The 14227-nt window shown below is 35.9% G+C and overlaps 1 protein-coding gene across 1 annotated transcript; it reads right to left on the bottom strand.

Annotated features, from left to right (window-relative positions):
• Positions 1-8720: 8720 nt before the first annotated feature.
• Positions 8721-11863, bottom strand: LOC149072084 (uncharacterized). Its single transcript, XM_089246952.1, has 2 exons — positions 11504-11863; positions 8721-9268 (listed from the first exon to the last, which is right to left on the bottom strand). The coding sequence occupies exons 1-2, from the start codon at positions 11861-11863 to the stop codon at positions 8756-8758; spliced, it is 873 nt and encodes a 290-aa protein (XP_089103078.1). The 3' UTR covers positions 8721-8755.
• Between the last annotated feature and the right edge of the window lie 2364 nt (positions 11864-14227).

Genomic DNA, 14227 nt, shown 5'->3' with positions numbered 1-14227 from the left:
CCATTCTATAGTAATTCACAGTTTGATAGTCGTTCTCGTGTACTAGTGTAAACATCGTAGAGGGCATCGCGCGGGTCGATCGAGAACACGTTTTGCACTGTTCTGCAACAAGCCATCCCCCGGCTGACAGGAAATGTTCTGCAGTAAAAACAACCATAACAGTGTTTTTACTCTTTTCTTAAAATTCTTCCAGATTGTTCTGCAGTGGCACTGATTTTTTTTTTTCTGCCACCACGTTCGTCGCAGATTTCGGGATATACTGCTTTTACTGCTTTGTGTGTGTGTGGGGGGTGATAGGAATTAAAGGTATCGGGCCCCAAAGCAGAATGTTTCGTACTGTTCTGCGACGAGATATCAGCTGACGAAATGTTGTGTGGTAAAAATCCCCATACATGTAATAGTGCATTTTTGCACTTTTTCTTAAAATTCTTCCAAATTGTTCTGCAGTAGCACTAATTGCTCTGCGACGTACGTCGCAGATTTTGGCACATTCTGCTTTGGGGGGTATCGGTAAAAAAGCTAGGATTATTGTTTATTATAGGAAACTCCTTATCACGTACTCTTAAACTTACAATTTTGGTGACATCTCATTTAAAGTTTTAATGTGGCGTTGTTATTATTATAAATCAAAAAAAAAAAATAGGAATAAAGCAATTTTTTCTCCGACAAAATGTCCAAATTAGTTCATTTTTTGACTTGTCCAAGGACTTAGATACCCCTTTGAATGGTAGCAGACACGCTAACATAATTTCCGATAATTTTTTGCTGCCCTTCGTATTCAAATATTATCTTTATATTTATATCTCAAATAAAAAATATTTATCACAAATAAAAAAGATTTGGCACCAATTCCAATTTTTTAGACGCCATGGTGACCTGGCACCTGAGATTCGTCCAGCCTTTTGTTATGAGTTAATAAAATTATAAAATTTAATAACAAGTATTTTTAATTTTTTTCACTTTATATATACATTTTTTACAAATACATTTTAAATTTTTGAGATCATTCAAAGCGGGGGGGGGGGTGGAAGAGAAGTTTGGGGTCACCCCCCCTTTCCCCGCTTATGCCAGTGTGAGCACCCACGGGTCAAAAATACTTCCGACGCCCCTGGTCCTGAGGATCTTTTATTCAGGAAACGGGATCCCCCTTGCCTTGATAGACAACGAGAGTTCAAGGGGGGAGTGAGGGGCGAGAGACCCACGGAGACAGAGGAGAGTGTGACCGAACAGCATCATCTCATCGAGCATCGAGCAAAAAGCCTCGTTTTTCTCTACTTTTTTCCAGATCTTGAACTTTGTCTCACTTCCAATTGGACGCGGAGGTGCACGTCATACTCCTCTCGATGAAAACGCACGAAAATGGTGACTCACCCCTGGGGGGGAGAAGAGGAGGAGGGACTAGGGAAGGGACAGCAAGCAAGGTTTCATGTCGAAACACGATCATGATAGAATTCTTGAATTTGATGAAATTTGAATTTCTGCTGAAATTATGAGTTCTGAGATCTTGAATTCGATTTCTTGATTTTATTCCCGTCGAACGAGACCAATCGCTGCGTCGACGAACATAGTTAAGTGGGACAAAAGAGGAATTTAATTTCCTTACGTGTTAATCACTGGGGGTTCCTAATTAATGCAATCAATTAGTGTGGGAGGTGTTTCGGGTGGGGTCACATACTTGATGATATGGGAAAATTCAGGTGTGACGTGAGGATTTGACAATTTCAAAATATATAAAAAATAATACAATTTTCAGCCTCGCTGAAACATATAATAATTAATAAGAGTAATTAGTTACTGTGTAGTGTTTGTTTTTACGTGTGGGCCACATATATGAATAGGGAGTATTTACGTGTGCATGTGTGTATGAAAAATGAGTGGAATAAGTAATAATCACAAAAATAATAACACTACATCTTCCATTTTTCCCATTCTCTATAACAATTAGATCTGGTTAAAATTTTGGTGAGTAAGTATTTTTTCCCTCAAACCAAGCACAACTCAGGTGCAATTTACTGTGTAGTTGATCCAACGTAGAAGCAAAAGAAATGCTACATTGCAAACGAACTCTGAAACGAAAATGTATCAGATTAACCAAAAAAGGGCACTTCTAAATAACATAAATGCAAATATAACTACAAGACCACAACAGGCAAAATGCCCAAATAGGTTGCTGAGAAAAGGATGCCCATAACAAATATTAACAAGTGGTTTCTGGATATTCTAAAAAGCCGTCAATGGGAGCAAATATCTTGAAATATATTTAAAAGACAAGAGGGGTAAAAATCAAAGGTTTGTCTTTTTGGAAATATGTATTTGAGATATATAGTAACATTGACTTGCGTTTCTTTGGCTTGTTCAATTCTAACAAATGAAATGTAAAATTTATTAGAATTCTTAACTAAGAAAAATATTGAATTTCTCAAGCAAAATTTTAATGAAAAGCTACAGAAATGTAACTTTGTAATTTTGAAGCCGTTTTGACGTGTCGAGCATTGAAACAAAAATTTGCAGAACAATAGAGAGGTCATCTCTACTAAAAGTAGCAAATATGTGTCACGTAGCATTGGTCTCGAAGATGTCAAAGACTTTGCAAAAGTAGAAAAAGTGGGGGGGACCTTTCAAATAAATGAACTGTGTGCTTAGAAATACTGTAATATTCACATCATATTCTGCGAACTTTTGAAATATAAAATTTCATTTGAAGGTCACTTAAGCTTACATTACACCAGCAATGTCGCCCTTATCAGACGCGGGGCCTGGTGCGAAAATATTCAGGGTCCTTAGACCCGATTTTATATATTTTATAAGGGAGGAGAATCGGTATAAAGATTCATGTGCAATATCGCAGAATATACACGAGAATATCAAGGAAACATTTATTTTCTGGATATTACGCTGAGGTGAACTCGGAAAGAAAAGTCATCTTGTCTCCGCCGGGACTCGAACCCTTGGCTCTTGCGGAGACAATATGACTTTTCTTTCCGAGTTCACCTCAGCATAATATCCAGAAAATAAATGTTTCCCTGATATATCTTGTGCTGAGAAAAAGCTATCTATGTCTCTCTATACACGAGAATGTTGAAAATATCTACTCACCAATAAAAATTCAGAATTAATCAAACTCAAATTGATATATTCAGAATTAATGAGATAAAAATCTAAAAATTGATGAAAATTCAGAATTAAGGGGGGAATTCCGGAATCGATGAAAATTGAGAATTAATGAGAGAAAAAATTCCTAGAGTTGTTGAAAATCGGGGTACAGGGCCTTCTCAAACCGCGGAGCCAGGTCAACACCCCCTATAGAAAAGAGATAATCTTATCTATAGAAGGTGTTGGCCAGGTGCGACCGCACCTATCTCACACATCCAAGGGCGACTCTGCACACCAGGTTACATTCATAGAGTAAGTCTGTCTATTTTATTTGCATAGCTGAAATATATTTGTCATTTGTCTATTTATAGATATATGAACAAGGAAATGGAATCTGTCATAAGAATGGTCTTAAATTGGAGAGACTAACCTGATGGAATTAAGTATTGCCTTATATACTAATACAAGTTTGAAGTAATTGCTGAGCTTTTCTTAAATATTAATTTGATTTTGACTATGATTAATTATTATTTTATCTCCGAAACACAGACGCATGATTGAATAAGATAAACAGATTATGAAATTAATTGAAGTGTGTAGGTATGTGATTAAACTTTTGCTGCTTGATTTTGCAACCCACACATTTTACAAACTCGTTCTTTGGTCCCAAACAGTATATTATTTTTTTGGATTCGTGATTTTTGATTTTACGAACTAATCTCTCAAGTCTGTGAAAATGAATATCGACTGTATAAATTATGTGTGTGTGATCATTTTTATTTTGAGTGATTTTTTTTCAAATTGTACAAAACAAATGGTACAACAACAAACGGCGACTTGACCACGGAGAAAGATTGCTACCGTAGGGAGTCGATGCGCACCAACCTCTTGATGAGTATAAAAAGCAAGCCTGCCGTTCGGAATCGGCAATAAATTGTAGGTCCCGGTCTAATTAGCCCTCGTGTGCACAAAATGACCGTGGTGCGACAAAAATGATCAATGATCCTCTCTCCTACCTACTATAATAAAACTTGTTTAGTTTACAGTGTGGAAGGGGTGTGATCTCCCCTCTGTATATGCCTATGCTTGTTCATATTTTCATTTAATGTTCTGTACAGTATGTCATAATTTTCAGATGAACAAATTTCCTTTCTTGTCAGGAAGAAGAGTGTTGGATACATCACTTGGTATCTTCCACAGTTTGCTTCCTGCTAATCCAAACATATCCCTCGAGCTGCTGATGAAGGTTGAAAACGCATCTCAATTTGCTGCAGAGTGTGTTGCTCATCATTGTTTGCTGCAATGCGTGATTTGCTCATCATTGTTTACTGCAATGCGTGATTTGCTCATCATTGTTTACTGCAATGCGTGATTTTCTCATCATTGTTTACTGCAATGCGTGATTTGCTCACCTTAGTTTGCTGCAATTTGCGTGTTTCTCATCTTAGTTTGCTGCAATTTGCGTGTTTCTCATCTTAGTTTGCTGCAAAGTGCAAGTTATTCATCTTAGTTTGCTGCAAAGTGCAAGTTATTCATCTCAATTGGCTGTAATTGTGTGTGTTGTACATCTTAGTTGACTGCAGAGTCTTGCCAGTCTACGATTTGGTTTTCGAGTTTGTTTGGGGGAAGTTATGAGACTGCATTACTTATTTAATTGACATGTATATGCAGCAAAGAGTAAGGCGGATACACACTACTATGACGTGATGTGTAACCACGTGACGTCAGTTTAGTGTGTTTCAGCTTTTACACCATCGGTCGAAGTGTAGCCGTTGTGTGCGTTGGTTGTGATACCTACTATTGTTTTGAGAACTTCTATTTTGATTTTTCTCAAAATGAAGATTTATTGACAAAGGCCGGGATTACTCTTAAAAGTTTTTGAACATTTCTTTCATAAAACTTAAATGCAATTTTCAAGTTCTGTAAAGTATTTTTTATCAACTTTTATAGTGTAATTATGGCCGTACACTACTTCAACCTGTCCATGCGGAACTCACGTTAAAAAACTAATAAATGATACAGCTTTTTCGATATGAGCTGAACATAACAAGATGGCCATCTGCTCCTTTTTTATAGTCGAAGGTTTGAGAGAGACCCAAAGTGATAAATAAACCAAAGTCAAACAACCACAAACACTCCCTCTCTCTCTTACAATCTACGAACTCTAAAATTCGCATCTGCTTGCGGAGACAATTGACATGTAACGTCTTTTGAATTGATAGTGACAGCTTTCGGATTGATAACCAACCCCACTTGGTACCGGAGAGAGTTCGTTTGGTGCTATGCAGTCATGGGCGGAGATACGGGGGGAGCGGGCCCCCCCCCCCCAGCGTCAAAGGTGGAGTCGACTGATCTAATGTATATATGAACTGACATCATCATCCTGCCCCCCAGCATTCCAAGTCTATCTCCGCCTATGTATGCAGTATACCTTTCTTTTTTAGCCATCCTGACAGAGGCTCTGCTAGCTCTCCATTAACTACCTTTATTTAAAAGCATAGGGGAAACGGCCTTTAGTTGCCAATATCCCTAGTAATTTTTAAGACTGGAATAGGAACAGCAATACCCTTCGAAACAGCCGGCTATAATACCCGAAAAGCAGAGCATCGGAAGTGTTTTAAAAATGTTGATGTCGGAGGGCGGAGATATGCCCCCTTCCCCCCCCCCCCCAGCGTCAAAGTTGGAGTGAACTGATCTAATGTATTTGTATATGAATTGACGGAACAGCTTGGTTTTGTGTGTACATGATATTTTTCATATTGTTTTCTATGCTGGCGATTTTTTTTTCGGCGCCCGTAATGTGTCTAACGGCCTTGGCGACTTCTGATGGGGTCGTCGGACATATTTGGCGCCGAAAAAAAAAGTCGCCGAAAATCGCCAACCTGTCTCCTATACCGAAGCTGTCCCTGGATATTTTTACCACTTGTAGACATAATATTGTAAGTACAAACTGAGTTATGCCTCTGAATATAGTCGGACCCCGATATAATAACAAATTTGACGAGCGTACCCTGATGATTACATCAGGGTAACAAATTTTACGATCGTGCCCCGATATAATGATGCAATACATGTATGAATTATTATGTATATCATATATAGTACGTTTTATCATGTTTACCAACGACGTGACGCATGGCTATTATAGTAAAAGCTACAATTTTTTATTAGTTATTAAATTTACCAATGATGCTTGGGTACTATGCATAACCACCGGTAAAAGTGATAAATTTAGGGCAATTTATCAAATTCACCAAGACGATTAGTAAGTACATAATAATCAGTTACTATGTATAATAACCGCATATATGAAATTTACCGGAACGTATGTTTATCTCATATTCACAAATACACTTGTTTAATTTTACAATTTCAAAGACTAAATAAATAATTTGTTTACTGACCTGAAAGTTTTTCTCCGAACTCGTCCCATACCGTGCATTTTGATTTCTGTATTCTCGGTGGGTAGGGTCATAGAGCAGAGACTGTGATCGAACGTGTTCGATCAGTTGCTCTTCCATCATCAACACACTACCAAAAAACAAATTAAATGAAAACACGAAAAAATTCAAATAAATCAAAACTCGAACAAAAAACAAAATTGATCAAAACACGAACAAAGCAAAAAGAACGAGAAAAACAAATATGGCGTCTTCACATGCCATCACACGACTGACGAAAATCTGAACGGTTTTATTTTTTTTGTGGCACGTAATAAGGCGTGTTACGTCGGATTTCATCATCAGACACATTCCCACGTCGCGTCAGCAGTGTGAACGTACCTACAGAAGGCTCATAGGTGGAACTTTATATCACACGCATTAACGTGTGGTAACACGCCACGTCAGTGTAGTGTGTATCCGCCTTTAAGATGTGAAAGCAGGTAAGTTTTGTTTAATATTGTGTTGGGTTGAAAAATCATTATTCCATTTCGAAATAATTTTTTTAGCTTTATTTTTTAACATTTGATATGAATACATCTTGTAAATCAGTAATATCAGACTGAATTTGATGCATAAATGAAATCGGTATGATTATCATTAAGCATTTTTCTTTTGGAACGAAGTTCTTAACTTACGTGATAAATGTATTTTACGTAACTTTTTCATCTTCCATCAGAGTGCTAATCAGACTATCTTTTGATTCTGTTCACGACAGGTTCCACCGTATTTGAAACCTTTCTTTCAAATTGAGCACAACTCAGGTTTATCGCCATGGGCAATTTACTACCTAGTGAGTTGTGCCGGACCCGGAAGTGTAAGTACGTGTACCTAAGTCTGAGTGCGTATCTAATTCTTCTTTGCTGCCATCTATATTTCAGAAGTAAAGTGAGTTATGTGTAATGATTTGTACCGTTTGTAGGCCTGTTGCTCTCTGTAGGGGAGATCGGCTCGAAATTCGTGCCTTGAAGTTGGGAATCACAGAAAACCAACTTCTACCACTGTGGGAATGGCGAAGTTCGAACTTGGGTCCTCGCGATGCGAGTCCGTCACTATGACCACTCGACCACCACAGCGGCTGTACTTGAAACCACTCCTTGTACTTGGTCATAATTAAATTATTTCAAAAACTTGATAAATTGTACATGGATATCATATGGTGGGCAAAAAGTCCGTAGAAACTTTAAAAATGAATAAAAACCGGAAAAAGAACCGAAATAAAAATCGGTTTGCAGGGTTAGTATTGCTAGGTCTGGAGAATTTAAGACAGGAAAAAGAAATAACTCAAAAACACACTGATAGGTGGCGCTGATACGAGTGACTTCGGTGGAAATATGCAAATGAGAGGGTTATAAGAACTTGCGCTCCTAATCCACAATCAGTTCACCGTTGTAAACCGTGTATGTGGACCTGCTGCGCTCTGCCGTTGCTGGATTTGTGATCCATTGCCTGGAATAGCTATGTCTTCACTGGTGCGCTTTCGTCTTTTCAATTCATTTTCAACTCTCACTTTACTTTTCTAACTTCGTGATGCCTGAGATGAATGCGTTAGTTGAAATGCCTTTTCTGTCTTCACCTGCGCGTCAAAACCCTTCATTTCGTAGTAGAAATCAGTCGCTATGGACGTAACAGATGCAGCTCTTTTGGCTGGAATTAGTATCGCGTTTCTGATATTAAAAAATGTGAAAAAAAGGAGCGCAAAACGAAGAAAAGTTTGGATGAAAGATTATTTAAAATCGCGAAACTTCGGGATACTAAAAGAATTAGAGTTGAATAAAGACATTTTGTTCAAAAACTTTACACGAATGTCTAAAAGAAATTTTTATGAGCTTTTACGAATGGTGGAACTAAAAATAACTAAACAGAATACTCGTTTCAGAGAGGCAGTGCCAGCCGAGATCAAATTGGCAATCACACTCAGATATTTAGCGACCGGAGATTCATTTATGTCTCTAATGTATTTATTCAAAGTATCCAAGCAATTTATTTCATCAATGCTACCCGAGGTCTTGAAGGCAATAATTGAAAGTCTACAAGATCACATCAAGGTAAGTAGTTTTATTATATAGATAAACATAAATATATCAAAACACTTTATAGACATGTACATATATATATATATATTTTTTTTTTTGGCATTTTTTAAAAATTACTTATTAATTTGAGTTATATAAGCATTGCTACTAAAGTCGTTTGAGTAAATAATTGTCATCTTGTAGAGATCACTCTCCTTGGGGAGTGGATGGTTGTGAATATGTGTAATTTTCTGAACAATTTGCCGGACTTAATATTATCGAATATGAGGAGGTAGATGGCGAGTTAGAGAACGGAGGGACTTCGGAAATTAGATGCTCTGAAGGGTTTGGTTCTGCAGAATTATTGAGTTCTTCCATTTCTAATTCAAAAAGGCAGTTTTGAATACGGTTTCTTGCAATTATTTGATTCCGTTTGCCAAGTTTCCTGATTTGGGATGCAACCATTTGGCCGAAAACATGAAACTCATCTTTGCTAGTTAATACTTTAGCAGCAACATCCAGAAAATGGAACGCCTTCTCTTCTTTTTTTTCATCTTCAGATAATCCCCTTTTTAAATTTCTCTTTGATCTTAGACCATGTTCGTTTTCCGAAAGATTTGCGGGCTGAGATTTTTGAAATGTATTGGTCTCTATCAAACTGCTGTTGCTAGTTGGAGACTCAGTTGTTGGTTCAGGTGCCATAGCCTCAACTGGAATATCCTAAAAAAATATTTCCTACTTTAAATTAAAAAAAAATTTTTATGAACAAATTATTACTATGTAACTACTAAATCATCTATTATCGCTATATATATATTATGTGTGTGTCGCATTTACTATAGGGTTTATCAATTACATTATCGGCACATAATAAGCAGTTGTTCTATGAGAAAAGCATTTTGAAAACGAGCAGATAAGCTGTTATTATTCTCAAAGAACTCACTGAACTTTTTCTTGGAGGGTATGGGTTTTTTCTAAACACTCCCACACGCACCAGCATATTATATTTATACTACCCACTTTGAGGTTGACCTTTCAGGGGCCCTTTTTAAGACGTCCCCAGCTGTAAATTCTTCCCTTCTGGTTTTGAATACACTCCCACACACACTCTGCTTACCACATGTTTACATTACATAAATTCTCGTCGGGAGGGAAGGTTGGGGTTTTCATCACGAAAAATACCTTCTGTTATATAACACACATATACACACATAACACACTTCTGTTATATATATATATATATATATATATATATATAAAATCCTTTTTAAAAAATTTTTTTTTATATATTTATTTTTCTAGTTACCAGCTGAGGAGCAACAATGGAAAAAAATCTCCGACGAATTTGGTGCACGATGGAATTTTCCCCACTGCATAGGTGCACTGGATGGGAAACATGTCGTAATACAACGACCAGAGAATTCAGTGGGGGAATTCTATAACTACAAAGGAACCAACAGTATCGTCCTGATGGCTATTGTAGACGCAAACTACAATTTCATACATGTAAATGTTGGTTGCCAGGGACGAATTTCCGATGGAGGTGTTTTCAGAAACACCGAATTCTATAAAAGACTCGTGAACCACGATCTAAAACTGCCTCAAGACGAACCTTTATCTGGCCGCACAACACCAGTCCCTTACGTAATGGTTGCTGATGATGCCTTTCCTATGGTAGAGAACATTATGAAACCTTATGCAACTGATTTGAATCGAGGATCACCGAAAAGGGTGTTTAACTATAGGTTATCGAGAGCAAGACGCATTGTAGAAAATTCGTTTGGTTTACTTACATCTGTATTCCGAATTTTTCGGAAACCTATAGAAATTAAAATTGAGAGTACTGTAGTTGACATTGTACTGGCTTGCACATATCTCCATAATTTCCTCCGTTCCCAACCAGATGCAGCAAAATATTATTCACCTCAAGGGTGCTTTGATAATGAGGATTCCAGCACTGGAGAGGTAATTCCAGGATCTTGGCGACGCGTCACTGCAGGCGATAGTGGACTGAGTAATCTTCGTGTACTTCCACGGAATACAACAAGGAATGCAAAAGAAATCCGGGAAGAGTTTATGAACTATTTTATGTCAGCACAGGGTTCCATATCGCGTCAAAACAAATATTTGTAAAAATAATTTACACAGTAGTAGGCTAACTCCGTAACACAGGTTTTTCCGCAAGAATATTTGAACAGAAAAGAACAAATCTACTCGTATTTTGATATTTAATCCAACCATAAGATATTCAACATGTTTTCAACTTCTTATTTGATTCAATTTATTTTCTTTATTACCATTGATTCAAGTTGAACGAAATATTGAAATGAAACAGGTTGTGAAATAAATTTGAAAAATGTGCTAAAACCATAAGCAGATGTGCATTATTGAGGGCCTCCCGCCTGCTGTCTAGCCGCCTTTCTCCCGTAAAAATTTAGATTTAATTAACAACCAATTACTAAACTTTTCTGAACCCTCCAAAATTTCCGTCCTGGGCTATAAGTCGCTTAGCCTCCTTCCCCCCCCCCCCATTCTGTAAATACTCCTGTGAATGTAAGAATTTTAAAAATCGATTTTGAATTTTATAATGTTATCTCTGTATACATAATTATTTTGTTTCAAAAGAATCACAAACTTCACACCCTGAACCAGGGTCCCAAGGTCTGGATCTTAGTAAATTCATAGTGAAAAGTGTAAGTACTGAAATAAAAATATATTGAAATTCATTCCGTACTTTGAAGTACTAGCAGCTTATCCCATGCGGTGCCATGAGCGAAATAATTATTTTTTACAGCTTTTTATGTTTAAACAGTCGAGGATTCGATAATCTTATTTAACAATTATTTTTGTATAACTTGTTTTTGTATGAACATGTTTGTTAGCATTTGTTTCTGAATAATTATTTTATTCATTCCAAATTTTTAATAAATTATTGAAATTATAACCTCTACTTACACGATTGCTTTCTTCTGTTACGCAGGGTATAATATCCACGGTATCCCTAGTTGACCTCGGGGTCAGCGAATCCAAAATAAACAACATCGATTTATAGGCAAACCACGAAGATTGGTATGTATCTTCGGCACCAGCACCACTCTTTTTTGAAATTTTCTTCTGGTGTTCCTTCGAAAAATAAGACCGTAAACATTTGATCTTGTTTTTCACGCTGTTGACACTCATGCCGTATTTGGAAGATAACACCATATAAGCATCGTTTCGCTTGGTTTTGTTCGTGTAGTCCTTGTTTTTTACGTCCCATAATGAATCAAGTTCCTTATAATCTTCTATAAACATTAGAGTATCTTCGGGAGACATCACGACACAAAAAAAAAAAAAAAATACTTTCCAAGAAACCTAGTTGAAAGTGCAAGGAAATCCAAGGGTGCTGGAAACACGTGCGCTGCTACTAGCGACCGGAAACATGGCCGCCTTTCAACACGATTTAAGGCATGCCCCCATCACTGACGTCACGTTCCACCAAGCATGCCTACTTAGCGCAAAGAAAACGCACCAGTGAAGACATAGCTAATGTGTTATCCCCTGTGGTGGTGGTCATGTGGAACACATAATGCTGTAATAAACGATTTGAAGGCATTCTGTTCGTTATTTGCGTCTTATCTTTTCTTTGACTTGTGTACGTCAGTGCCACCTATCGGTTGTTTTTTTTTAGTTATTTTTTTCTTTAAAAATTCCCGTGACCTAGCGGTGACCCTGCAAACCGTTTTTTATTTTGGTTATTTTTTCCGATTTTTATTCATTTTTAAAGTTTCTATGGACTTTTTGCCCAAAATGTATGTATAATGACATAATGGAAGGCATTGGCGTACGCAAAGGTGGGAGTTCTAACTCCCCGAGCCGAGATTATACTGTTGTTTTGCAGGAAGAAACGTAAAACCGACCCCTTCAGAAGAAAAAAAATGAAATCTTTCCCTCTTCCCCTGAATAAATCTTGTTTCTCATGAGTAGAGCCCGGATTATATGCACTAAAAAAGTGGTAAAATATGCACCTAAAAATGCAAAAATATGCACTTAAAAATTCTGTAATACAAATAATGCACTTAAAATACCAAAATGTGCACTTAAAATGTGAAAATGTGCACTTAAAATATTAAAATATGCATTAAACACAACAGAATGTGCACTAGAAATCTTGAAAAAGTCAAAAATTTCGACATATGTACAAAGAATGAGAAAATATACATTACAAACATTACCATGCAAAAAAAGCAGCACCATTTACAAAAAATGTATATACCGCATATGCAAATAACTTGTACATATTTTTTATTCAGGCATTTTTTTACTTTTCAGTTTGTTGTAGTTGCTCAATAACGAAAATAGCAGTAACAAAATAATTATAACAAAGAAACATGCACACTTAAAAATGAAAAAATAGGCACTTAATAATGAAAAAATATGCACTAAGTAATGAAAAAATGTGCACTAAATAATGCAGAAATATGCACTTAAGCACTTAAAATGCCAAAATATGCATTAAACACCCCAGAATATCCACTAAAAATCTTGAAAAGTCAAAAATTCCGAAATATGTGCAAAAAATGAAAATGTATGGATAAAAAAAATTACCATGCAAAAAAAAGCAGATGTGTTTTTAAAATGCATCTTTTCTATTTCTTCGTGCATATGTATTCATTTACAAAAAAATATCCCCTCTTATATATGTATACCCGCATATGCAAATAATTTCTACATATTTTTTTATTCAGGCATTTTTTAATTTTCAGTTTGTTATAGTTGCTCAATAACGAAAATAGCAGTAATAAAAGAATTTCGGCACTATTTCTAAAAAAAATTTGACACTTTGACATATCTAAAGAAATAGCCTTACAATAAAACGGTAAATATTCGTAAAATGCTTTATAAATATGCATCAATTTACTAAATTTTTACCTGCGGGGAAAAAATCAATGTTATGAAAATATTATGATCAATATTTACTTGAAAAGTTACAAAAAAAAAATGAGTGGATTAAATAAACCTTCAAAAATATGCACTTATACTGAAAATTCTTTGATTTTATGCATTTATATGCATTAATGCTAAAAAAGGCCAAAATATGCAAATGCATATGCACATATGCATTTGCATATAATCCGGGCTCTACTCATGAGTTTCTGTCTTGTTATGATTTGAATATACAGTTTTTGATGCTTCTCGCAGGTTTAGTGCCCTTTTATTTCACATTTTTTTATTATGAAAATTTTGGTTTTTCAGCTTATTTTGTCTTTTTTATCTATCATTCGTTGGTTCTTTCCACATTATATCTGAAATTGAAAAAATTCTGAGTGACTTCCAAAGAATTATGATAAAATGAAACCATATCCCAATAAATCTGATTAGTATTTTCTCAAGTAACAATTCACTGTGTGCGAAAAAATTTGAAAACTTTTCATTTTTATTGGAAAGTAAATTGTGTTAGTAATAGAACTATAAGAGAGGAGCAGATTCTTGAATTAAAATTATAAAATCTTGAAAAAAGTTTAGATTTTTAAAATTGAAGTTTTTTTTTATCATTTAGAATATAATGTGCATTGGAAATGAGTAATTTATTTTGCCATATCTGTCAGTGTTTTCAATTGAAGTGATTCTTGAATAAATGATCCCATAGCCTTAAATTATTTGACAGCTATTGCATGTAAATGTGTTTTCCCCTTAGAA

The sequence above is a fragment of the Pholcus phalangioides genome, unplaced genomic scaffold (assembly GCF_987345545.1).
Source record: "Pholcus phalangioides strain wild (caught in Gottingen) unplaced genomic scaffold, Ppha-v1.0 ptg000017l_1, whole genome shotgun sequence".
Classification (NCBI taxonomy): domain Eukaryota; kingdom Metazoa; phylum Arthropoda; class Arachnida; order Araneae; family Pholcidae; genus Pholcus; species Pholcus phalangioides.
This window is presented reverse-complemented; position numbering and strand designations above follow the sequence as displayed.